Below are 25,275 nucleotides of genomic sequence, written 5' to 3'. Positions count from 1 at the left end.
CTCCAGGAATTTCCCAACTTGGAGCTGGCAACCCTAATCTTGATGAGGTCCTTCCCCAGGCTCCACGCCCCCCCCCCAATCCCCGGGAATTTCCCAACTCAAAGTGGCAACGCTGGGGCCCTCTTTCAGCATTCTCAAAATGGTCAGCAAACTACAATTCCCAGGATTCCTTGAGGAAACTTAGCATTCCAGTAGCTATATTAATCTATGGTGTGAGATTTATGCACAGAAAAATCAAGAGAGGCTCAAACCCATGAAAGTTTCTGTATCTGCAACAATAAATATATTAGTCTCTTAGGTGCCACAGGACTCTTCTTCTGGGGGAGAGCAGAGCCATGACTGCTAAACTGGTATTAAACCAACAGATGTCTGTAGTGTAGATGCAGGTACGCTTACAATTCTTTGGCAACTGGAATGGGGCAGGGAGGGTGAAAAAAACAGAACAAAAGAGAGAGGATTTGTAACAACATTCCTTGATGTTTGTGGAAAATGTACCTCTTCAAATTATTAGAACATCTTGTGTGGCCGCCAGAGCTGAATTTATACGCAAACTCCTGGTGGGACTTGGTGGCTGACAGGGATCCACCCAAATCACGGATCAGTTTCGTGCCGTGACCCAGGAGGGAGGTGGAAAGTGAGGGTGAGATTGGATATGCTCCTGAAGAGGCTGTGAGGAGATGAAAGAACATCACGAGGGAAGGAGAAGGTCAACAAGCAACCTTGAATGAGAGGAAGAGGCAGATGTGGAAATGGGTGCAGTGACACTTATTTATCCCAGTGGCTTGCTGTCTGAATAACCAGGCATTTAGATAAAGGAGTTCCCTGTGAAACTCCAAGGCAAGAGATGCAAAGGTGCCAAGCACCATCTTGTCAATGCAGCAGGATGTTGCCTCCAGCCTCAGCATGAATTTTCATACAGTCACAGACTGTCACGGAAACTATCACAGACCGAGGCTCCTCTTAAGCACATTGAGCAAAAACACATGGAGCTGCTTTGTACTGATTCAGACACTTGGTCTATCAAAGTCAGTATTATCTACTCAGGCTGGCAGCAGCTCTTTAGGGTTTCAAGTAGAGGTCATTGGCATCACCTTCCACCAGGAGATACCAGAACTTGGGAGCTTCTGCATGCCAAGCAGATGCCCTACCACTGGGCCACAGCCCCGTCCATTGAAAATAGTGTCCAAGTTTAACTTTTGTAGAGCTCAGGACAGATTTCAGGAGTTCCGAGTGTGTTTAACTCAGCAGTTAGCTTTAACAACGGAATATTATTATTTTAAGGATATGGTTTACAGAGGAGAACAGGAAGACTTGTGAAAAGGACAACCTATAAAGGGAAGGAAAGAAATAAAGTTAGACAGGGAAAGAGGAGGGGGCTGGATCGAAGCAGAGGGTGTTTTCCTCTCTGTTTTGAACTATTTTTAGCAACTCAGTAGGTTCCATTCAAATGAAACAAACCGCAAGAGAAGGGGAAAGGAGAACAATCAGGGCATAGCAACTAATTTTTTGGAAGCTAGAACATTTTGTCCCTTTGCTATACTCAGAAATTTTATTTTGCTCTTCTGTGAATCAGCAGTGATACTGATTCCCAAGCAAGTGCTGTTTACAGGAGCAAAGTACAGATAGCATGTTCTAGCCCACCATTTGTTTTGTTTTCTCAGACACAAATTCTGTGTTATTCTACACATGGGGCTGGATCCAAACAGCTTTTCTGCTGGTGAAAAAGGGAGGAGGTGACTCCTTTTGACCACCCAAAATGGTGAAACCGGAATCTTAGATCCTGCATGGACCAAAGCCGTGTAGGATAGGGGCTGGAGTGAGGAGAAGAACTGGAAAGGCAGAGTGAAAAGTGGGCAAGTCCTAGTGCTCTGAAGTCAAACTTCTGGCAGCTGGACTGGCCTCAGGGACGGAGCTCTTGGGGCCTGGGCATGACCTCTGTTGTTTTGGGTGGGCCTGACACAACTTAGTGGTTTGGGACGGGGATAAAAGTGAAGTCTAGCCTAAATCTCTCCATTCAGCTGTGGTATATATCTATTCCCAGATGGAATAAAGACCAGAGCTTTTTTTCTGGGAAAAGAGGTGGTGGAACTCAGTGGATTGCCCTCAGAGAAAATGGTGACATGGCTGGTGGCCCCGCCCCCTGATCTCCAAACAGAGGGGAGTTGAGATTGCCCTCTGCACCGTGTGGTGCGGAGGGCAATCTAAACTCCCCTCTGCCTGGAGATCAGGGGGCGGGGCCACCAGCCATGTCACCATTTTCAAGCGGTTCCGGAACTCCATTCCCCCTGAAAAAAAGCCCTGATAAAGACTAAATGCCCCATTGCTGTTCTAGCCTCAGGCCTAAAAGCAAATAAAGGGCAAGGACTTTTTTTTCTTCCTCATTGGTTGGTGACCCGAGCATGTTTCGAACTGAGATGACCCTTGCAAAAAAACAATGCAACAGAATCCACAGTTCAGCTAAACTCCATGAATCTGCTCTTCCAGCCTGCGGCTCAACTATGGTATGGATCAGACTGAGAGGGTCTCCCCAGGGGTCTTTGGCTGCATTTGTACCAGGGCTAACTCATTCCAGGCTTATCCATCTTTCGGCACGTCCCAGGCACACACGTGTCCTTCTACCTAAATTCTGTATGTTTTTCTTCAATGAGAAATGAATTCATATGAGTTCACTTTTAGATCGACTCTCTCTCTCTCTCTCTCTCTCTCTCTCCTCTCTCTCTCCTGCCAGAAAAAGGTAACTCTGTTATGAGATTGTGAAGTGCCCAGGCCCAGGATCAATCAGCAGTCAACTTGTGAGAAAAGAAATTAGCTGGCAAAATTAAGAAGAATGAAATTTAAATGAATTGCATGGTATAAGCATAAAGATGTAAATTTCCCTTTTAAAAAATAATTCCTATAATAAAAGTGTGACACACATCCAAAAGGAGACACAGCAGGAGGCTATCCTACTTTATCATCAAAGCAACCCTGTGAGGGAGGCAAGTATGAAAAATGGCAACTCAGTACCACCCTGAATTCCTCTAATGTGCTAAGGGAAATCATCTTGTCCAAACACTCCCTCCTCTTGAAGTGCTTACATGACAAGTGCCAGGAACCAAAGGAGGATACAGGGGGCAGGGAGGGATGTGTCTCTTTTTTTGTGCAAATATCAGCAAGTGACCAAGCAAAGTATGCGCAGCTCCAGGTACAGCCCTTTTATAGAACATCAACTAGTCTGATGTCCGCAAGTCTACCTGACCACAGAGAGGCTTCTACACAAGCCAACTCATGCCATTTCAGTGCCTAAGGTGGAAAATCCAAAAGTCATTCCTTCCACACTTTAACATGGCGGGGGGGGGGGGGAGAACCCTTAGAAAATTAAATTCAATGGAAATTACATGGAAGAAATTCCAGTGATGGGTGGGTCAGATGGGTGGGTAGGCTAAGAGATGCTGCAGATGTCACCACATTTTGTCCATGATTATCAGATGTGAGCCCTTCACCTGCCCTGTTCAGATTGCATCAAACTACCTGGATGCTTGCATTGTGTGAAACTGCTGCCAATCCAAACAGATCAGCATCCATTAATGTCGCTAAGGTCTACTTTGACAAACATTGAACAGTATGACTTTTTTAAAAACACTGAGTTTAAGACTGATCTATGTGATTTGCAACTGAGTTAACTATTTAAACAATTTCTCACCCATTGGTGCAGCAGCAAAACAAGGGGAAAGTTTAAATCTACAGAGCTGTATGAAAACGCACATACACACAAAGCCAATTATGCTATGCTGAGCTATTACATTGAAGCATTCTGCCAAACTGCCATGAATGGGTTTGCAAACAGATGAACAGTGTGTTGAATAACTGGCCCCCAGTTCTAAATTCGTGAACAGGACAGGAACCAAACAAGATATGCTTAGTCTTAGCTCCTGTTTCTCTGCCCTTAGTGGTTTTCCTGCCCTTCAACAAGCTTCACATCTTTGGGGTCCAAAACACCCCCCTCTGTCCTGGATTTGCCACAACAAACTGCATTGTACTTGGAAACTGGTCATGGCCGTGAGCACCTTCATATGCTCTGCCCCTTCCTTTGCCTGTTGCCTGGTTATGTCCACAAACAGAAAGCAGGAGGATGAGTTCAGACCCTCAGGACTAACACATGGCTTCGGAGAAGAGCCAGCAAGAGTTCCGATTTCTCTCCGTCCCCACCCTCCAAATGTTTCTAGGATAAACCAGAAAGAGGTGTGTGAGTCTGGCAGGGTATAAGTTGCTACTTTTCTCTTTCTTTTCATGCCATACAAGGCTTTGTTCTGCCTGGCCCAGCTGCCCCGCACTTATAGTTCTGCTGGCACTTTTAACAGATTTAGGTGGGTATTTATACACACACAACATCATTCAAGTTAACAACATTCCTACGCTATTGAGTCAAACGCCTTTCCACAAATAGAGGGAAGAAACACGTGGGTTGTATTTTTTTTTTAAAAGCACAATCTTTACTACTTTTAAAACTGTGCTCCATGCAAGTTAGATGTGCCTGCACATTTCCCACCATGCATCTTGCACTTCAACCCCAGGATCCAAAGCTGTGAAGAGAGCAACGCCACAGGCGTAACCTTATCCTTGGGCTAATGGTTGGTTCAGGGAGGAGGAGAAAGCTGATGCTCAGACTAAGCAGGGCTGGCTGGTTGCCGCTGGCGCAATGAGAGGCATGTGTAGCCTGCTCAACTCACACGGGAACTGAAGAGAGCCAGTAAGAGCTTAGGGGGCTCAGGGGAGCCAGGCAATGCTAATCCCCTTTAGAAGGATTGTGTTTGTTATGACAAGAATAAAACACCCTTCTCCAAACATCTCCCTTCAGATCCTTCTTTCACACAGTCCTCATGATATTTGTTCCTCCCCACCGCATGAGTGGCTCTGTCTCAGATAGCTAGATGTTGGGCCACTATTAAAGGAAAGTACAAAAGTCCATCTGGGAGGGAAAAGCCATTTTTCTCTTCTGTCCATCGTGGTGGTTGCTGGGTTTGCAGCTCCCCATCCCACCGGGTTAGCCTGGAAGCTCCTTGGGGCAAGGAACCAGAAAGCAGGTTGCTTTCCGAGGGCCCTGCAAACGGCTCTCTCTGTCTGCAATGCCTGTTGGCAGCCACGTGGGCACGCCGCCAGTCCCGGGCGTTCGGGGCCAAAGATGGGTTGTCCTTTTCCTGAGGCGCCCCAGGAAAGGCTGGCAGTGCCCATTCTGCAAGAGTTGGCATGCTACCGCCGTCGACAGGTGGGTGTGAGCGTCCCCACGGCCACACATCCCAGAAGAGGGCAAAGGCGGGCAGCTCGGCGAAGCAGCTGCTGCTACGAGCTGGGAGAGGAGGCGGAGGAGGGAGGGCCAGCCCGGCCGCCCTGCCTCTCCCCCCGCCTCCTTCCTCCTTCCCCGAGGGAGGGATCCGGTGTCACCCCTTCCACCGGCAGTGCAGCTGGTCCCCCGAGGCCGAGGCAAGGGACCAGAGGGGCTCCGGTTTCGCACCGGGCGTATTAATAGCAAGCAAGAAAGCAGCAGCCCATTCCGCGCTAAAAGCCCGGCCCGGCCCTGGGAAGGTAAGGCTAGCGGCACGGGACGCGGCGGCACGGGGTGGGCAGCCCGGGACTGACTGGCTGGCTGGCTGGGGGGAGGCGAAGCGCCGCCTTCAGGGGGAGCGATGTGCTGCTGCTCCGAACCGCGTACTGGGGCGTGCAAAAAAGCCGCGGGTAGGCGGTGGCGCGTCCCCACTTCGGACCCCCGGCGTCGGCGAATGCGCGCTTCGGGCAAGTCTTTACCTACCTTCCGGAATAGCAGGCACAAGCGCCCCACCTGTTAGCGGTGTGGGGGGAGTGCCATATTTGGGAATAGGGACGAATTATCGCTGGTCATCATCTCTGGCTCTCGCTTAGGCAAGGCAACTGGATAGCTTGAAGCACAAAGGCCAACCCTCCCCCCGCCATTAACAGGAATACAGACCCAGAGTTCTCTTGCCAGGCTCCATTGAAACGAGCCATGCTTTGCAGGGAGGCGTGCGCAGGGCCATTTCTCCATAGATAGTGCCCAAGACGGGGAGGGGTGAAATCCATGCATCTCGGCCACCCTTAACATTTTCTCCAAATACACCACCTCACCTCTGTTTCTAGCGCTCGCACTTTTTTCTCTACGAGCAGTGATAGGAAAGGGGCGTGATTCTGTATCCAAGGATTACCAGTAGTAAAAGGAGATCCAGCCATGGTTGCTGATCAGCTGGGTGTGGTTTCAAACTCCCCCCCCCTCCACTGCAGTCGATTCTAACCCCAAACAGTAAATCTTTTCAAGTTTCCTAGTCACTCTCCACCCCCAACAGAAGCCTACCCCCCTTCAAATAGCACATGGTGCGATTCAAGAATTGTAAGGGCACCAGACCTTCCCCTCTGCAAACAGCTGCAGCTCACAAGGGTGGCTCCAGGCAATTCCTTCGGAAACCACAGCCCTTTTTTGCCCACTGCCATATTTCGCTCCATCCTCAGCCATCTTGTGTAGCATGCACACATCTTCATTTGGGCAGTGTTCCACACAATGCAAGCTATGTCAATTTTTTTTTAAATCATGCTTTGTTTTCAATAATCAATGACAAATTCACATCTGCCCACACAAAGCATAGCAAGATACTGTCAAGTTGCTTTTTCCAATTGGCATGGCATTATGACATTGCCCTCTGATACTCACTCACTTGAGCTAGGGCAGTTGACTGCTTCCTCCAGGTTACCTCTTCCACCCTCAACTGTTCCGTCATTACACATTTCCAGTAGCCAGTACCTCACGTAGGAGTTAAAGCCCATCTGCAGCCCTGACCTTTAAATATAAGGCCAACCGCAACAGTAGATTGGCTGCTATCGAAAAGCATAAAAATGTCATTCAGTTTTTATAATAGTTTTACTTCCAGGGAGCTGACACAAAGTTGGAGATTTTGATTTCTGTCTCTGGCATCAAAATGTCTTGTCCGTTCCATACTCAATACTGAATTGTGGGCCCTTCAGTGCAGGAATTGGGGGGGGGCAGTGCATAAGTTCAATTTAGGGCTTTTATTTAAATAAAGATTCCTGTTTCAAAGCAGGTGGGCTACGTCCAATCTCACTGAGGATATTTGGCTTTCAGCCACAGCAGAGGTGTCACATTGAACCACAGTATTCATTTCTTCAGTGCTTGCTACGTGACTTTATGCAAACTACATTCTTTAACTCTCAGATCCCTAACTGCAATAATAGTGTGAATCATAACAGTGACCTACCTTCAAGGCTGTTGTAATGATTGCACAATAATGTACATGAAACTCAATATAAATGTTAAGTACTCATTACAGTCAACAGATACAAAATTTAGAGGGCACATTTTCAGCAAGATACCCACCTTGGAAAAAGATCCAATTCCCAACAGACACAAGAGAGACGTGTGGAGGAGTCATGGATATGTAGGAATTAAGGACAACGATTACACTTGCATATGTTTTCCTATTTTCCACTGGCAGTGTCTGAATTTTCCAAAGTGGAAGCTTTTCATACCTGGTGCCTCAAATACTATTATTTTTCTGCAAGCATTCTGTGGTATGTCTGGAAAGAACACAGCCACATTGGCCTGACTTCTAAGGTCTGACCATCTTGCACATTTTCCCAAGGTCCAAAGTCTGTTTCTAAGATCTGGTAATGCAAGCTGGGGTGGAATTTTCTGTCTATGCACCTAACTGCTAAAGGTGCCTGTTATATCATGCCTGGTCCTTTCCAGGAAGCGTTCTGTGGATTCTGCCTCTCTGTACCTTTCATACAGGACCTATTTGAAGTATTAGTCCTGTTGCTAAGGAGAAACACCCCCCTCCTTTCAAATGACATCATTCATACCTTATCCCACCCAGATTGGCTTTTCCCAAGCATTTTCAATGTTAAGATAACGTATGGTTCCAGTTTGCCCTCCCCTTTTCTCCTTGACAGATTTTCCTTATGAAAGGGCAGGACCCCCACATGGGCAGCACCAAGATTCATTTGGAACTTTAACAGAGAAATTTTCCCCTTGCTACCACGTTCTGCATAACTGATTGAGCACAAGGGAAGTCCACCACCTATTACCTTCCATGCCACTGCCCCCTTTTTTAAATGAACCTTAATCCCTTGAACTGTGTGGCTCAATATCTTAGAAGTAGCTTTTGTGATTACTTGAGATGCCTGGTAGCTCTGGTTTCCTAACTACCACCACACTTTTTAGTTTTACTGCAATGAAGCAGCTATTTCAGCTTTTAAGAAATGAAATCAAGATGTTCCTAACTGCTTAGAAAAGCTAGAGTGGTGATAAGCGATAAATATTAGGCTATGAGAGGATTGTTTAGAATAAGTGCCCTTTTAAGCCCAAGGTTCTATTACAGTACCATGTAGTTCCGGTCCATGGGGGGAGCTGTCTCCCAGGATGCTGTAGCTTTGATTTGCATCTCCCCCCCCCTTTTTTTTCTTCAGGGAAGCAATGGCAGATTCCGAGCCCTTTCTAGAACTGGACATTGTAGAAAACTCCTCAGCACTGGCTGCTGGGGATGCAATCATACCTTTAGAGCTTGATGGGGCTATTGTTCCTGAGACTCTGCACATAGATCCCATTGACGTATCAATCTCACAAGATACGGGGATCATCGGTAGCCCAGAAGAGCTGCAGGCAGCCACAGCAGGGCAGGAGCTGTATGTTGCACAGCCACAAGCTATGAGCATCGAGGAACTTGGTGAACGTTTTCAGGAGTGCATTGAAGCTGTTGAAGAGCTGGAGAGGGAGAGGGACCATCTTATCCAGGAACTTGTACTACTGCGGGAACCGGCCCTGGAGGAAATCAAGCAAGCCCACGAAGAAATCCTCGAAGCATACAGGTTGCATGCCAAGGTAGAGCTCGAAAGGGACAGCCTGAGGGATGAGATTCGGCAAGTAAAACGGAAGTTGTTCAGGGTGACGCGGGAATGTGTGGCATGCCAGTATCAGCTGGAAACCAGGAGACATGATGTGGCCCAGTTTGCTGTCTACCGAAAAGAACTGGAAAACAGGGTCAGCCAGCTCTCGGAGGAACTGTCCCAGCTGAGAGAGACTTGTGAGAAAGAGAAGGAACAGTTCAGCCAGCAACTGAAGGTCCCCAGGCGCCGAAGGGACAGCTGCTATCTCCGGGAGAGCAGGCGGCTTTCCATGGAGTTTGAGAGCTTTGTGTCAGAGAGTCGCCAGAGCCTAGAAGAACAGTATGAGCCCAAGCTGATGCGTCTCTTGGAACGCAGAGAAGCCAGCAGTAAGGCTTTGCAAAAGACACAGGGTGAGATCCACAGACTGAAAGAAAGTCTGCGACCACTGCAGGGAGAAGTCAGCAAGCTACGGCTGCAGAACAGAAACCTGGAGGAACAGATTCTGCTAATTAAGCAAAAACGTGATGAAGAAGTCCTTCAGTACAGGGTATGATTTGTAGGCTTACCTGCAGGTTGCTATAACATCTATGATAAAAATGCTGCACAGAATTCAGAATCTCTGATTTACGGAGTAGGCTTTGACCCAGCCAACCACGGATCTCTCTTTACTTGCTGCCCATATTTAAAAAAACTCTTCCAGTATTTTTTTTAAAAAAAAAACATTGCAAAGGCAAGCTAGAGTAGAACCCTTTTTTACTGATAGGAGATTAAGTGTGTGTGCAAGTGGGAGGGAACACTCCCTCACTTGAAATCCTAAATTATACAGTCTAGCAAGAGATGTACCATGTATTACCTGTTCTTGATTTCTGAATCAGAAATCAACATGGAAAATGTTCTCTCACAGTCTTGAATCTTTGTTCAAATTGGCTAGCCTTTGACAAAATTTGTACTCCTGTTCAAAATGTATTTGTCCCACTGAGCCCAATGGGCTCAAGTAAGCCTAAGGTTGCCATCTTATGCACACTTGATTGGATGTAAGCCTGATTTAATTCAGTGGGAATAGGGCCCAATTTATACATGACACTGACACGACAATAGAGCTTCCATGTATGAGTTCAGGGTCTTAATTAGAGGGCGCTTCAACTCATGTACTCTAGCTATACCTTCTTATTTAGCATGACAAAATCCACAAGGCTACTGAGCTCCAGTATGCAAACTATGCACTTGTAGCTTTTTTTAATAAGGTGTCCAGTTAAGCACACAGTGTCGGGGTGCGCTTTGTGACACACAGGACAGGAGTGGGACACATTAAGCCCAGGAGAAATGTTTTTTTTTGGCTGCCTGTGGGAGCCAGTTGGCGACACAGAACCCAAAGGCACTACATTGCATTAAGAAAAGAAGTATTAAGTATGTATTTTTAATAGCAAGCAAAATAGGTATCTTATAAACAATGATAGCAGGATCCTAACACTGGCAACTTCTGTGTTCAGCGGCAGCCTCTTTCGCAACACCATAGAGACACACCAGTGACCCCTCTTGTGTGTTTCCAGAGGGACCAGATATTGAATCAGATATCTTTTTGACCTGACCAGCGAATGCTTCTATGTTAGGATACCATTTTGAAAAGCAAGTGCTGTTCTAATAAAATCAAAACCTCTTGTGAATGGCCCAGAATCCCAGGACTGAGCAAGAAGCTGGCCTAGCTAGCATCTACTGCTTACCACACATGGTGCAACAATCTCAACTCCCATGCAAATCACCAGTCTTTGCAGCTGCCACCACCATCCATGGCATGCATCACACCTCCTTTCACAGAGGTTATTTGTATTTTATTTATTAGATTTTTTTGGTAGTTACTGCTCACCCAAGGGTCTCACGGCGACTTACAACATTCAACACTATAACAATTTAGAAATCAGCATAAAAACAAGTAATAGATAGTGCAGAAAATCCACTAAAGTAGCTGGCTCAACACCATACCGGTTAGGAACAGCCCAAAAACATCTGGTATTTTTTTATTTATAGAGGCTAGTAGAAAACGTCAAACTTTAAAATGGTTTGCTTCTCCACTAGTTTTTACAAGAAGAGAAGCAGTGTGAGCTGATAGGCACAAAACCCATTTCAGGGTGTTCGTTGTCTTTCCACCAGCTCTTCTCTTTCTTCTTCTTCCCAGGTAAGGAAGATTCAGGAGCTGGGTTCTAGGAAACCCTCTCCTCTCTCACACTGCTGGACATTCAGCAGGTTTTCACAAGTGTGCAGGAGGGAAACGGATGCTGCAGGGACTATGAGAAGGCACCCACTGGCATCTCCCTTTAATTTCTTCTTCAAGTCAAATCCCTGAGGAGGCTCTTGCATTTTCCATCCCCTTCTCACATTGCAGGGGGGAAAACAGAGAGGACTGTTTCCCCCCAGCTGTTCTGTTTTCCTCTTCCCTGAGCTTTACTTTAAGCCCTGTGATTAGAGAGCTCCCTGGAACTACACAAATAGATGCTTATTTTTGTGCTCAGGCAGGCAGGCAAAGGTCCTCTGCGAAGGAGAGGCCTATCAGGCATTCAGCCAAATAGAACCCCCCTTCCCTCCTCCCACCAGCTCCGAGACTGAGATAATATGGGTGTCAGCAGGGCTTAATTTGAGCCAGTCTTCTGCTGCAGCATATTTTCAAGACCAGCCAGGCCCAGGTCCTACAATATTTGAAGTATTAAAACATAGAAGCGATCATGCTTTTCCTTCTACTCCCAATCCCAGGCTGTAATATTGACAACTCTATCAGGCTTCTGCAGAGACTTTTTGCAAATTAGACATCATGTATCAGCCACAGAAATATCAGAATTGAAAACTTCATTACAGTTGGCCGGGGTTGAATGTTTAGATGAAGATGGGCCCAACAACCTGGGGTTGTAGTTGGCACCAAATAGGGATTTGTAGGCTTGTTAACCAGAATTTGCAGTTCTGACTTGCTGTGATGTCCAAATACACAAGCCACTTTGTTGAGTACCATCATCCCTTGCAATTGGTTTGACTACCACCAGGGGAGTAAAAAGAATCGCATTCCAGTGCTGTCCTTGTATTGAGTCCACCCCTCCTGACCAGCTCCCGCTTTTCCTACCCTTTCCCCTGTATTTTGCTCTAGCTCCTGCTTTTCCTTTCCGCACCCTTGGTGGCTTCCACTGAGCTTCCTTCCTATTTTTCTCCTTCTACTCCTCACCTCTCTAAGGTGCTTTTCCTTCCCTCCTTGATCTGTCCATCTTCCTTGCATCTGAACTCTCCTCACACTTTCACCACACCTTCACCTCTTTTTGTGTGTTTTTGCTGGTCTGGTAGCAAAGGTATTCTTATGCAAGCCAGACCAGTAAGGCACTCTGTAGTTCTTTTCGGCACAGTATGTGCAAGCACAGATGTTACTAGTCCCATCTTGGCTCTTAACCCCCCCTTTTTTTTAACATTTTGAAGAATTTTTTTTGCAAACCTGGGGTTTCCCTGGAGTTTGCAGAAAAATCTATTTTTGGATCTGCAGGACAAAGTCATCCATCAGTGTCCTTCCTGCTGAGTGGTTACAAAGAGGCAAGAAGCAAATAAAAAAGGGTTGACATCTAACTAGGATTTGTAGACTAATGTCAGTTTGTTGCCCCAACTAGTTTATTATTCTGGATGCAGCTAATTAAAGTTTTAAAATGCAAGTTTTCAAGCCATTCTAGGTTGTTTAATAAGCAAAGATGCTTAGAAAAAACTCAAGAAACATATCTGAGGCTCCAAGGTCCAAAGTAACTGACTTCCAACAAACTTGCTCTGAGGAGACTTTGGTTTACTATTGCAAACCTGCCACAAATGATACTGGCATTCATCCACTGCAGCCAACCACAACCAAGCCCATCGGATTTTTTTTTGAAAAACAGGTTCCTAAGCTCCCATCTTAATAATAGAAAAAGCTTTAAAAGCTGAAAACTACATACCAAAAATGGAGAAACCGATACTCACAGAGAACATACAGTGCAGATTTTTTTTTTAAACACCCTTTACCTGTGCTGGTTATCAACCACAAAGATCTCTTTTATAATCTGCCTATTTTAGCAAGCAAAAACAAGTAGCATTGCTGTGGCTTTCAAGATCCCAGCCACACTGCTTCAGCATATCAAGGATATCAAGAACCCTCTACAGAGCTACTCCTGTGTCATGCCCTGTCTAGTTCAACTAAAAATTGGTGGCCGAGGTTTTGGATTCTCTTCAGAAAAGTATTCCATGCTTATGCTACTAAAACACATTCATTTACAATCTCCAACTCTAAAACAGCAGAGAATATAGGAAGTATAGTAAGAGAAAGACCCAAGATCTGGGAAATAAGCACCGAATCACTTTAACAAAACCAAAAGTTATATGTAGGCAGCATCTATTATATCCCATGCAGATACAGAATTCACCATTTCAGATTCTCATTTTTTCCTAGCACAAATAAAGATGGTGTAAATGGCCCCAGGGCCAGGGGCCACACATCCCTCTGGGGATGTGCCCTCTCCAGCTAGTGTTCTCAAAGACAAGTTAACACCCAAGAAATACAGAGCCAGAAATACAGAGGTTATACTTTAATGGTTTAGCTTATTTACAATAGCCAGTGCCAGAAGTTAGCAGTCACCCTGTAGGTAATCCTGCCAATTCACTCATCATATCCACTTGTTTCCACCGAATCTAGGTCTACTATCTCACCAAGTCCTTGTAGCTCCTGCCTCAGACCACTGCACCCTTCCTTGCAGGGTTAAGCCATAAGGCAGCTAGACTGCCCAGCTCTGGGGTGTTACTTGATGCATCCTTGGCCAGGAATGTCGCCTTTCTAGTCTGTGAGACACCTGAGTCCAGGTGGCCCCAGTCACCTCCTGTAGCTGAGGCCTTTTATCCTCCTTTTATACACTCCCAGTTCTCCCCCCTCCCCCCACTGTGCCTTCTCCTGACTAGGTCTTTTCTCCCAAGCAGACCCTTATTTTCACCTCCAAGGAGGAGCTAGAAATAGCTGTCGTTCCTCCAATGCTCCTGCAGACATAGCAGGGCCCTTCCCTTGGCTTTGTAGCTATGCTGCTGGCGGACTTAGGGCTGTTCCTGTTCCACCCCTTTCCCCCCAGTGCTAGTGTTCCTAGGGCTTTGACATACGGGCTTAAAGTGGTAGGCAAAATCTTTAAAAGCTCCAGAGAACTGTTAAGGAGTTCCTTTGGTCTGGGGACTGAAACCTCAACAGTCCATGTGACTTCTCCATTCTCACAGCCAGCAGAAGCAAAATAAATTAAAACAAATAAAGAAATATGAATAGATCACGAATAAAATAACACAAATAAAGTACTGCATAGGCACATAGCTCCCTTGGTGCAGTGTATTAGTCAAGGAGCACAGGAACTACTCCCCCCCCCCACACACACACAAATGGAAATGTCCATTTTGACAAGAAAATGCAACTTCCCAAACAGCAGTTAAAATAATGTAGCCACATTGGCCTTGATCACAAAACCAGGAAGCAGAGGCCTATTACCTTCCTCAGCTGTTTTGAAGCTCTCATTACTGCTGCTTTTCCCTGTCTGCAGGAGCAGGTGGAAGAGATGGAAGAAAGGCTGAGAGAGTTGAAGAATGGAGCCCAACTTCAGGAGCGCAAGAATAAAGAATTGGAGGAGCTGAAGGCCAGCTTACATCAGGAGCTATCTATTTACAAGTAGGTTTATTAAAATATTTCCCATCTTTTGATTTTATAAACTCAAGGTAGATTAATTAGTGCAGGTGTCCAGAATCCCCACGCATATGCATTTTTCATGACTATAACTGTTCTGCTCTACATTTGTATACTGGCTAGAACAGTTCAGCCTTTAGATGGTTAAACAATAACAACCTTTTTAGTTAAGCAGCTACCTTTCTTTTTTCCACCACAACAACCTCATAGGTTGGCTCCTGAAGATTGATTCCACTAACAGTGCTCTCCTCTGGTGCAGGGAGCTTTCTACTGACCCAGCGCCACTATTAGTGGAGGATCCACAGGATCTGATGAAGTATTTGCAGTACAGCCTTACAACACTTTTAGCTCCTATCTGTAGAGAAGTCATCCGAGTTGTCTTCAGGCAACTTTTCTCCTAACAGAGAGCTATTAAAATCTAAGTTGTGCTCATGAATTGTTATGTCCTGGAGCAACTGATGACCCAGTTTCAATCCTTACAGAGACTGCTTAGAAATATATGGACAGCTCTTCAAGTCAGAAGCAAACCAGGACAAAGACTGAAATTTGAAACCATGGACTTTTTTATAAACATACTTAAAAATGCTGTCTCATTAGTGAGAATGACAGAAGCAGACCTGAATTCTAATACCAACAACAGACAAGACTTCTAAATGATGGTTTGCATCCTCGACTATCATGAAAGGAGTTTTGAATGAACTTCTGGTTTTGTACTTGCACTGGACTGATTGCCTATTGATATGCATTACACACATTTTGAAGCTGAAATTGATACAAAATCAATGTTCCAGTAAGTATACAAACTGATACTGGTGTTCTGTATAAAAAGCTATTTGAGAATGAGTAATTTAGCTCTTCAAGGCATCTGCCTATAACGTTGACATGTTATTGAAAGGAAGTAGAAGTAAAACCTTAATTTTTTTTTAAATACAAAAGAACAAGTTCAGCGTGACTAAAATCTATTTACCATGGCTGTGCTGGCCCAAAATCTGAAGGCACCATCACTAGCAGTCTGCTGCCTGAGCTGAAGCAGTTATGTCTCCCCCTGCTGTAACTCCCAGCCATGGTAGGAGCTGAAAGAACATGACTCTGAAACTCAACAGAAAGCCCTCCCTTCCTTGCAACTCTACAGGCATGAGGCAGAGGACCTGCAAAGTCCAACAGCTTCCTAGTACTTCAGATATTGCTAAGACAGTGGCTTCACATTTCCCCACCATTTTTAAGACTGTGGCATTACTGTTATCTGACACCAAACTTGCAGCCAACCCAAATACTCACAGGGACAGAACACAGCATTTAAAAGCTCAACCCACCCAAAAGTTTCCCTTTTCCCCACAACAAAGAAGGAAGAAAACCCAAGAAGCCTGGCTCCACTAAGGGCACTGAATGCCTTCAAGATTCTGTAAAGTAACAAGGCTCATTCACAAAGTTCTTTGGGGAACCTGTTTCAAACTACCTTAGCAAAAGACACAATCAATCCAAGTTTAAAATAGGTCTCAACAAGGACCTATAGGAATCATCCCTGAGCTAGAGAAGCAGAGTGGTCCCCAAATTTGCCCAAGAAGCAAACTTCTGAACAGTATTTATCAAAGACACTTTCTGCTGCCAGTTGCTTGCAATGAACAGAGTCCCTAAGGTTTTTTTTATGGCACATGAAATTCTTGCAATAGGTAATGCTAACATCCCTCAACATGTCAACATCATTATGTTCCTCAAATGCCCACTGGAACAGAAGCACTGGTATCTCACATTACGCTTTTAATCTTCAGCTTTCTCCATTTTTAATCCCACCTCCTGTTTCAAAATGATCCAGAACATTCCTTTCACCAGCAGAACCATAATTCATTAGAATAATTTAAAATTAAAGAAAGAAACATCACATCTACATAGAAAACCAAATTTATTTTGTTTGAAGCAGTTGCAGGGGCTGCTGGTGGAACAGTTTATCCTCACAGGAGAAGTGTTGACACAAGGGGAAGAGCAAGTCATTCATATGTTAATCTGTTTTTTTAATACAGATACCACCTACCACTGCGTATTTCCAGATACCTGGACGTGCCATCTGTGGTACACCACTCAACAGAAACAAATTTCTTTTAACAACTTGGTGGTCCCCCAAGACAAACACCAAAACATTTTACAGAAAGTAGAGGAAAGATGTAACATTAAAACACAGTTTAACAAAGTGATGTGCAGATATGATCTACCATATTCATATCCACATCCTGAGATGCCCCATCCAAAAAAGCACTGAAAGACCAAGGTGTGAACAGGGGAAACTCAGGGAGTAATTAAAACAACAGAACTGCACCTCAGTCACTGATAGTAGCTCACCTCTCTAAAATCTATATTGTAGAAGAGGCAAAAGAGTGCACGTACTGGCTCAACCAACATTTGGGGAGGAAAGTGGTCAAAGCCACTGTGTGATACTACCTCGTGTCACACCAACCCCTCAACAGCAACTGTCCACTTTCTGGATTAGAAATAAGCTTCATGGACTGTATCTACAGATGGGTTGTTGAATGCAGTGCCTGTCTCTCTCAAGCACCAGTGCTGACAATTCAGGAAAACGGGGAGGACAACAGGAAGGGGAAAAAGAACAAGAAAATGACCAGACATCTAGGACCCTTGGCCTTCTGGATCCACACTTCCTTCAGGATCTTCATCGTTATATATGTTCTCTGCCTACAAAGAGAGAGGGGAAGTTAGGTTTGCTTGGTCAATAAGCAATTTCCCATTTTGAGGGAAATTTCTAAGAAATGCAGTCTCAAATAGCATTCTAATGAATACAGAATGACCGCAAAACAGTGATAATTTTACACATCGGTCAGACATAAAGATTAAACTATTCCTCTACTCTAGTACTTCTGTTACTGCAAAGAGCCCGCCTTCTTGCAAGATGCAATGAAAACTGCATGTAATCCCAACTACAGTAGTACCAGCATGGAATGATTTTGATTTAACGTATTTCTAAAAACACACATACATAGTATAACTTCTCACATCTTAGAACTATAAACATGCATCATAGGGCATGAATGGGGGGAAGTGGGGGGGGACTACAAACAGCTGAGAAGAACTGGGAAAGCCTGATGTTCAGCTTAAAACAGTGGACAGTCACACTTTTTGTAGCCAGTGCCCACCCAAGAAGTCAACCAATCAAATACTTACCATTTGCCAGACTTGCATGATATTGTCTTCTGATACAGAACAAATTACCCATGGTTCATTGGGATTCCAGGAGAAATCAGATATCTTTGCAGTGTGACCACCATGAATAAACTGCCATTATAAACGAGAGAGAGGACTGTCACTGAACGATCCAATAATCCATCAACAGCTGGGTCACAAAAACTTTTTTGAAAACCTTAGCAGCCAGTATCAGGATGACCAAAATAACTAGCTAACATGAGAGTCACCAGTCTCCAAATAATGTCTAAAAATCAACAAGCAGCTTTGTAAAGAATAAAATTCTTTGTAGATTCTAATGTAGATTCTGAAATTAAAGAATCAGCTCTGCTTTGATGCTAATCACATTGTTTTTAAAATACAGGGTCCAAGATCAGTAAATTTGGTCAATATTACAACTCCTTACTATCTCCCCATCTCTCTCTCATACCCAGCCCTGCAAATTGCAACCCTTGATTAATTCACAGCACCAAGAGATACCAACAAAACTGAAAGGAGGCCAGGAAAGCTTCTTTGTACTCTGCACTCAGAAAAAGCCTTCCAGTTTCTTGGACATATTTAATTAATTTAATTTATTATATTTATATTCTGCCCTCCCCACTTTCACAGGCTCGGGGCAGATATATATAGAGATCAGGTAGAGTTGGCAATGAAAGGGAACCATTTACTTGTGGTTCTCAGAAAGGAACAAGGAAAAGTAATTGTGGGAAACAAAGCAAAGCACACGTGCTATTTGCAAGGCATGCTGCGTTCCTGCTTAGGTTTGAGCAGTCCAGGTGTCCCAGCTGCCAGTCTCTCATTTAGACACCATGCCCAATAAAAATGGTAGCATTTGTTTACCAGCTGCCTTGAGCAGACACAAAAAGGAGGGATGAACATTTCAAAATAAAAAATAAACGCACCAAAAGCTCGGGTGGACCATCTTCTGCATCTTCAGGAGACTGTTCTTCCCCAATTTTGCTGAAACATAAGACAATAAATTGGGGACACAAGGAAAGTATTTCTAGCAAAACTCTACATATACAAAGCACCACACCCAGAGACTCACCTTAAGTCCCAGACGTTTAGCCTGCGATCAGTTCCACTAGAGGCCAAAATAGTTTCGTTATGTGGGGACCACTGGACCTGTATACATCAGGGTGATATAAAGAACATTAAACCACCTCATTATCTTGCTTTTACACAATTCAAAACTGTACACAGAAACTAACCAGCTGCTCCTATCTTTTCTCTTTGATGCTGGCTTTCTCCTCTTGAAAACTGTTCTATTCAATACAGTACAGTGGTTGACCATCATCAGTTGTAACTACTGAACAGAAATACCCATCCTATTTTGGTTACAAGATTAACCTTTATTTTTTCCATGCACATTTCATAAAGCCAGCATGTTCTCTTATGTCACCTAAATCTTCATTAAAATATGTCTACCTTCTTCCTCTGAAAGCAAGTTTATTCTAAATGTTTTAGAAGACCTCAAATCAAACAGCTATTGTGAACTCCAAAGACCCCCTCTTCACAGTACACCTTACAGAAGGCATGGCCATGAAAATGCAGCCAAGTTATCACACAAACACAAGCAAAAAAAAGCCTGATTTTCAGCCTTTACCTTAAATAGTACAACCAGTACCACACCCTCTTAAAGTTGCTGTCTTGTCAAACATGTTATCAGAAAAAGACATCCCATGATATTACGCTATAGATTACCTGAAATATTTCATCTTTGTGGGATTCAAAAGAGTGCAGCTTCAGTTTCAGATTTCTCAGATCCCACAATGCAACAGTCTGACCAAAAAAATCAGAAAAATCAGAACATTAATTTCTGGTTCAGTATACAACAGAAGAGCCCAAGGGCACCCATCGCAACTGTTTCCCATACCCCAAAAGCTCATCCCCCCTTGTACATACATGAATTTAGCAATGCTTTGTGAGCTCTGGATTAATACCTTATCAGCTGATCCTGTGGCTAAGATGAATTCACTATAAGGATTGAAAGACAGGCAGTTCACTTCAGCAGTGTGAGCATCTACAGAGTGGCTTGGCTTGGAAGTATTGTTCGACCGGGTGTCCCAGCTATAAATAAGAATTCAGGATAAGAATTCAGGATGAGAAGAACCCTTCTGATGGATGGACAGATATACTAGTCACAATAAGAGCTATTAACACCTAACCCACCCACCCCCTTTTTAACAGATAAGTATAATTCAGTTTAATGAAAGTATTGCTTTGCTTACATCATGAGTTTCTGATCATCAGCAACAGATCCAAACAGAGATTCATGGAGCAAATGCCAGGAAACATCTTCCACCACAGCTGTATGACCTGTAAAGATGGTCTTGGCATCCACCACCTTCCCTTCCTTTGGAACAGCACTTATGTCCCACAAGCAGATAGTCTTAGAAAGGGTGAAGGGGGAAAAAACAGTCATATAAGAAATATAATTTATTTGGTATTTGATACCCAGAGCTCGTATGCATATATCACTTACATGATCATCAGATGCGCTAAGCAAATGACCACTGAGGTTTGGGTTCCATGACAGGCCATAGCCTTCTTTTTGATGCCCCCGAAGACGAAGATCTGGATTACACTCACCAGAAGGATCTGCAAAAAGGACATATTAGCAGTCTTTTAAACTCACCCATGCAGCATTACAGAACTGCAGGTGATTACTGAGTGTGAACATACAAAAGAGTTCTCATTTCAGGCCCTAGTAATCAGACCTGTGCAGACACACTGATTTCAGTAGCCTACATTATTTTTGTTTGACTATATATTGTTTTCCTTAATAAATCTTACATTTTGTTTAGCAATTGCTTTGCTCCAAAGATGCTCCAAGCTAATAACAGACTTTAATTACTTGAAAACATGTTATTCTTTATGTAACAGTGGGAAATTGTGACTGTTTAGAATACCACTTAATGTAAATAAGGACTGCATGCATGAGGCTATATTTTACTCCAAATTACTGAGAATCCCAGGAACTCCCACCCAGCTTGGATACTGTGGAAAAATTTGGACAGTGGCAGCTGCCCTACATCTAAGGCAAATACCTGGCTTAGATGGATGCTTGGTATAATCAAACACAAGTACATCACTGGATGGAGTCTTTGTGGCAATAATGCATGGATTCTGGGGCATGTAGCGTGCTCTATTCACTTCTCCTTCATGATTGATCTTTATTTCAATTTCAATTTTACCGCTAACAGAGCCAAAGCCTCCAAACTCTGAAAATAAAAAGACAGCCGTCACATCTACACTATTCAAATAATTCAAACTAGAAGCCAGAACTTTAGGATCAAGAATATCAGCAGATGCTTCTAAATCTGAAGGGGAAAAAACAATTAAATTTCGGGAGTAAGATAAAAGCAGAACCAACTATGGAAAAACAAAACATTACTCTTCCAGATTATCTCTAGAAATGAGATACTAGAAGATTTTCCTAATCAACATCCCAGAACCACCACCTAACAGCATTATTTACAAAAGTTCTATATTTCTTTTGATTTAGAATTTATAAAGCTGTGTGCATAAAAAAAACCTTAAAGACACAAAATGATAAATCATTCGACAGAAGTAATTGCACACACTGCGAATGAACCAGGAGATGCAATTACAAGCACTAAATCACATCATAAGTTCTTTTTATCACATACAGAATAGTCTTTGAGCCACAAAACATAAGTGTGTCTAAGGTTCCAGAAAACACATTTACTGAAAACAACAAATGTAGCAGCCCATTTTTCCATTTAGATTTTCCCCAGCTTCAAAGTAACAGATTCCACTGAAATCCAAGGCTCATTAATTCAACAATAAGGGCAAATATTGCCAAAATAACTGAAGTGGACATTTGTTTCCATTTTATTCACTTACCTCCTTTCTCACTATCATAGTGTGAGGCATCAAACTGTGCATCGTCATTAGGGAGTTGCACACTGGCTATCACAAGGTGGTTTTGTTCATCAGAGGTATGAGTCCCAAGAACTAGCCGATGAATACTGAAGTCTTTTCCTTCAGGCCTGTGATGCCATAAAAAAGTATCACATGATAAAGTCAAATAAGAAGATTTTTAATTTTTTTAAGCTGTGACTGATTCATTATGGACCCTGATCCTGTCATTCATGCAAATAAGAACACCCCTATTCCTATACCCTCAACATTTTAGACTGGAGTCAATTTCAGTTACTTGCCCAATGACAGTAATAGGGATATTATAAGCAAGCAGAAAAATTGACACCCCATGAAACTGCACCATTTCTTCAATTTATATTTTTCTCAGTTTTGCAGAACAGCTCCATCAGCTCAAGAACACAACCAAAAAAGGAGGAAGGGATAATATTAACTTTCAAATCTCTATTTTTCCTCTCAGGGTGGAAGGGCAAGTAAAAAATCTTAAATACAGATGTCACCTTAAAATACATGCCCTGTCATTATTTAATCTATTTAAGGTATTTTTGTATCCTGCCTTTCCAGGATGCTCATAGTAACAACATTATTAATTTGACAAGAGTTGTTCATCTGCTGAAAAAAAAATAGGAAATACTAACAGATAGTTATGACAGGCAATACTTTTGCTCCTCTGAATGAGGAAAGCTGAGAGAGAATTACCTGGTTACATCAGGAAGCCACTGAGCAGTCAAGCTGGGCCACTCCAAAGCATGGGTCATTACAAGATCATAAAGGAAGGGAGTGTTTTTTTTCCATATTTTATATTCTTCATTGATAACACGTTCTTCCACAGCATCATCAAAGGCAGCTAGCAATTGTACAAGAACGCGTAGGTTTAACACAAATAAGCTTGAAAGATGATAGTCCTATGCACAGAAGTCACCTGTCGCTCAGCAGAAGACATTTACCATTTGGGGGGTACATGAGGATTCAGACCGTTATTTTCAAGAGTTTTCCTATGCCTTAAAATGTACTGCTAAGAACAATCAACTTTCTCATAAAACGATGGAGCCCCGACCTAGAAAGCACAGCACGACTACCAATCTGGCACTGTAGAACTGTAGTTGGACATAAGAGAAAATACCATACTTTTCTTTAGAACAGCAGGAAGTTATTTGTACTAGGCTAACAGTACCTCAGTTTGACAACTGCATCATATCCTATAAAAAAGAGGACATGGAATTCCATACACATTTTCTTCAGACAGGATGCAGAAAAGCAGCCCTTCCCCCTCACAAGCAATTAGTGTTATCTGAGTTGTGCATTTTTTATAAATTATGTTGAAGCTACACTGATGGTGTCATACACCAACAAATCTTCAGCTGGGAGGTCTCGAATTCTACTGATCACCCTCAGCTAAGAACTACATGATCTGCTTAAAGAATCTGGCTCTCAGCCTCAGCTACAGTGCAGAGATGAGTAAAACTGGCCAGAAAAGGATTGTAAGAATGATAATTTTATAATTATAAAAATTACCTATGAAGCAGGCTACATCACTGGCCTACCTTACATGGCTGTTGTACCTCACCCAAGAGTTCACTACCGTAGTATTTAAATGCACACTGATTAGGACAACAGATATGTACTGTGTTCAATGCTTTATTTCAGACTTCTATAATCCTAGCCCTATCATCTTGCTTATGAGATGCCTAGTTCTATCAATTGCATCGATTTACAACGTGCAATTTCACCTTGGGTCTCAGTGACTAAAGACAGGCTGTAAATAAAATAACGAATAAAATACTCAAGAAATATGCCACGGAAATGGCCTGTTCTTGAGGAGTCCCACACTTGTTTGCGCTCGCTTTTTAAAGTTTTTATTTATTTATATTTACGTTATTTGCAGCCCGCCTTTCTCACTGAGACTCAAGGCCGGTTACACAGTGTAAGCCAGTTCAGTCAATTTCAGAGACATTTCAATAAATAATGTAATGGGGTATATACGTGCAAATCTGCAAAGATTTAAGACCAGTAAAAGTCCAATACAGAAATGCTGAAACAGAGCATAAGCACCACGTCGCGCTGAGTAATTCACCCGGTGAAGCAACTCCCTTCACCTGTTGCATTAGCTACCAAGCTGTTGCTATATAAAAAAAAAAAAGCAAAGCTATGGAGAAAGGAATGGCCCGGCCGTTGCCCACCTGAGCTGCCGGGCAGCCCTCCCCACCTCATGCCTGCCACAGCCTCCGGAGGCCCGAAAGAAGGGAGTCAAAAGCGATGCCGCTACAGAGACGCACCTGATTGGGCGGCTCCGCTCCCCGAGGGGGCGGGGCTAAGAATTGGGCAGTGGTGATTGGATAAGACGTTACCCACCAGGGCCCGCGCACGAGAAGGGGGAGGAACGAGGCCTAGCACAGCCTCGCCTCAGTGGCGCCCACTTCGCTTACCTTCTTTATCCGCCATGATGGGGACTCTCTTCCGCAGCGCAGGCAATATAACGCTGCCGACGTTACGACTGAATGCCGATTTTATTTTTACCTCAGGAGTCGTTCTGCCAACCGTCGTTTTACCTCCCCGAACTCCCGCGCCTCAGCGGACGCCGCCACTCTATTGTTTCACCGAGCGCTTTTTTCACCACTTGGAAATTCACCTCACTGCAACTGCGCGAGAGGGTTCGCGCCAACGCCAACCAATCACGGAGCCGCTGCTGGGGCCTCCTTCGCCAATCACGAGCTCTCAACGAGAGCAAAGGGGTGGAGTCGAATAGGCGACCTCCAGAGTGAGGTGCCCATGCGCTTTCCCGCCCAGCGAGGAGGAAGGAGGGCACCTCTTAGCCTGAAGCTTCCCTGTGTGCCGCCATTTTCCTCCTTTCGGGCCCAGACGTTGTCGCTTGCTTCAGTTGCCAACCTCCAGGTGGCGCCTGGAGTCCTGAAATTATAATTTATTTCCACAGCACAGAGACCAACTTCCCTGAAGAAAATGGCTGCTTTGCTGGGTCTCTTATACCCCCCTGATGTTCCTTCCCAAACCCTCCCCAGGCTGGCTTCAACCCAAACCTCCAGGAATTTCCCAGCCCAAAGTTCACAACCCTAGCTGGTTCAGTCCTTCCTCTGTAAAATGAAGGGAACAAAGAGCTCTGCTTTACACTAGGACGAAATAAAACTTCCTAAGTGCTTAGTTGCAGAGGAGTTAGCCGTGTTAGTCTGTGGTAGCAAAATCAAAAAGAGTCCAGTAGCACCTTTAAGACTAACCAATTTTATTGTAGCATAAGCTTTCGAGAATCAAGTTCTCTTCGTCAGATGCATGATACAGAAACTTTGACCAGTTTCTGTATCATGCATCTGACGAAGAGAACTTGATTTTCGAAAGCTTATGCTACAATAAAATTGATAAGTGCTTACTATGTGTGTTCCTATCCTCCATATGTCAAAGGCTACAAGGAGGGTGGCATAAAGATTTATACATACAATTATTCATAGTGTCGACAAAACGATGAGAGAATTTGGTATTCGGGGACAGCTGATGAACCCGACGGGTGGAACATTCAAGCCTGGCAACATCTGTATTTTATTCACTTCCTCTTTAATCTACCTTTCTCCTTGAGAGTAAATGAGGAT

The 25,275-nt window shown here is 43.9% G+C and overlaps 2 protein-coding genes across 3 annotated transcripts; one reads left to right on the top strand and one right to left on the bottom strand.

Annotated features, from left to right (window-relative positions):
• Positions 1-5,347: 5,347 nt before the first annotated feature.
• SYNC (syncoilin, intermediate filament protein) lies at positions 5,348-15,537 on the top strand. Its single transcript, XM_054999373.1, has 4 exons — positions 5,348-5,562; positions 8,467-9,430; positions 14,445-14,569; positions 15,067-15,537. Exons 2-4 carry the CDS (start codon positions 8,474-8,476, stop codon positions 15,125-15,127), a joined length of 1,143 nt encoding a protein of 380 aa, XP_054855348.1. The 5' UTR covers positions 5,348-5,562; positions 8,467-8,473; the 3' UTR covers positions 15,128-15,537.
• Positions 15,538-16,467: 930 nt separating this feature from the next.
• On the bottom strand, positions 16,468-24,336 carry RBBP4 (RB binding protein 4, chromatin remodeling factor). Of its 2 annotated transcripts, none has more exons than XM_054999372.1 (12): positions 24,106-24,336; positions 22,379-22,526; positions 21,644-21,789; positions 20,824-20,997; positions 20,259-20,374; positions 20,005-20,165; positions 19,717-19,843; positions 19,478-19,555; positions 18,822-18,898; positions 18,676-18,733; positions 17,756-17,866; positions 16,468-17,269 (listed from the first exon to the last, which is right to left on the bottom strand). In XM_054999372.1, exons 1-12 carry the CDS (start codon positions 24,119-24,121, stop codon positions 17,204-17,206), a joined length of 1,278 nt encoding a protein of 425 aa, XP_054855347.1. In that variant the 5' UTR covers positions 24,122-24,336; the 3' UTR covers positions 16,468-17,203. The 2 variants fall into 2 exon arrangements, with proteins under 2 accessions (XP_054855347.1, XP_054855346.1); XM_054999371.1 differs by lacking the exon at positions 24,106-24,336 and adding an exon at positions 23,860-23,923.
• Between the last annotated feature and the right edge of the window lie 939 nt (positions 24,337-25,275).

This window comes from Eublepharis macularius, chromosome 15, assembly GCF_028583425.1.
Source record: "Eublepharis macularius isolate TG4126 chromosome 15, MPM_Emac_v1.0, whole genome shotgun sequence".
NCBI classification, from domain to species: domain Eukaryota; kingdom Metazoa; phylum Chordata; class Lepidosauria; order Squamata; family Eublepharidae; genus Eublepharis; species Eublepharis macularius.
This window is presented reverse-complemented; position numbering and strand designations above follow the sequence as displayed.

What these genes read in the sequence shown, in the direction of transcription:
- SYNC (XM_054999373.1), top strand. Translation starts at nt 8,474, where the DNA reads ATGGCAGATTCCGAGCCCTTTCTAGAACTGGACATTGTAGAAAACTCC. An exon ending in AAGAAGTCCTTCAGTACAGG is followed by an intron (nt 9,431 to 14,444) that starts GTATGATTTGTA and finishes CCCTGTCTGCAG; the next exon opens with GAGCAGGTGGAAGAGATGGA. An exon ending in CAGGAGCTATCTATTTACAA is followed by an intron (nt 14,570 to 15,066) that starts GTAGGTTTATTA and finishes CAATCCTTACAG; the next exon opens with AGACTGCTTAGAAATATATG.
- RBBP4 (XM_054999371.1), bottom strand. Translation starts at nt 23,890, where the DNA reads ATGAGGTGGGGAGGGCTGCCCGGCAGCTCAG. An exon ending in CCACAGGATCAGCTGATAAG is followed by an intron (nt 19,556 to 19,716) that starts GTATTAATCCAG and finishes TTTTTTGGTCAG; the next exon opens with ACTGTTGCATTGTGGGATCT. An exon ending in CTAAACGTCTGGGACTTAAG is followed by an intron (nt 18,734 to 18,821) that starts GTGAGTCTCTGG and finishes CTTATGTTTCAG; the next exon opens with CAAAATTGGGGAAGAACAGT.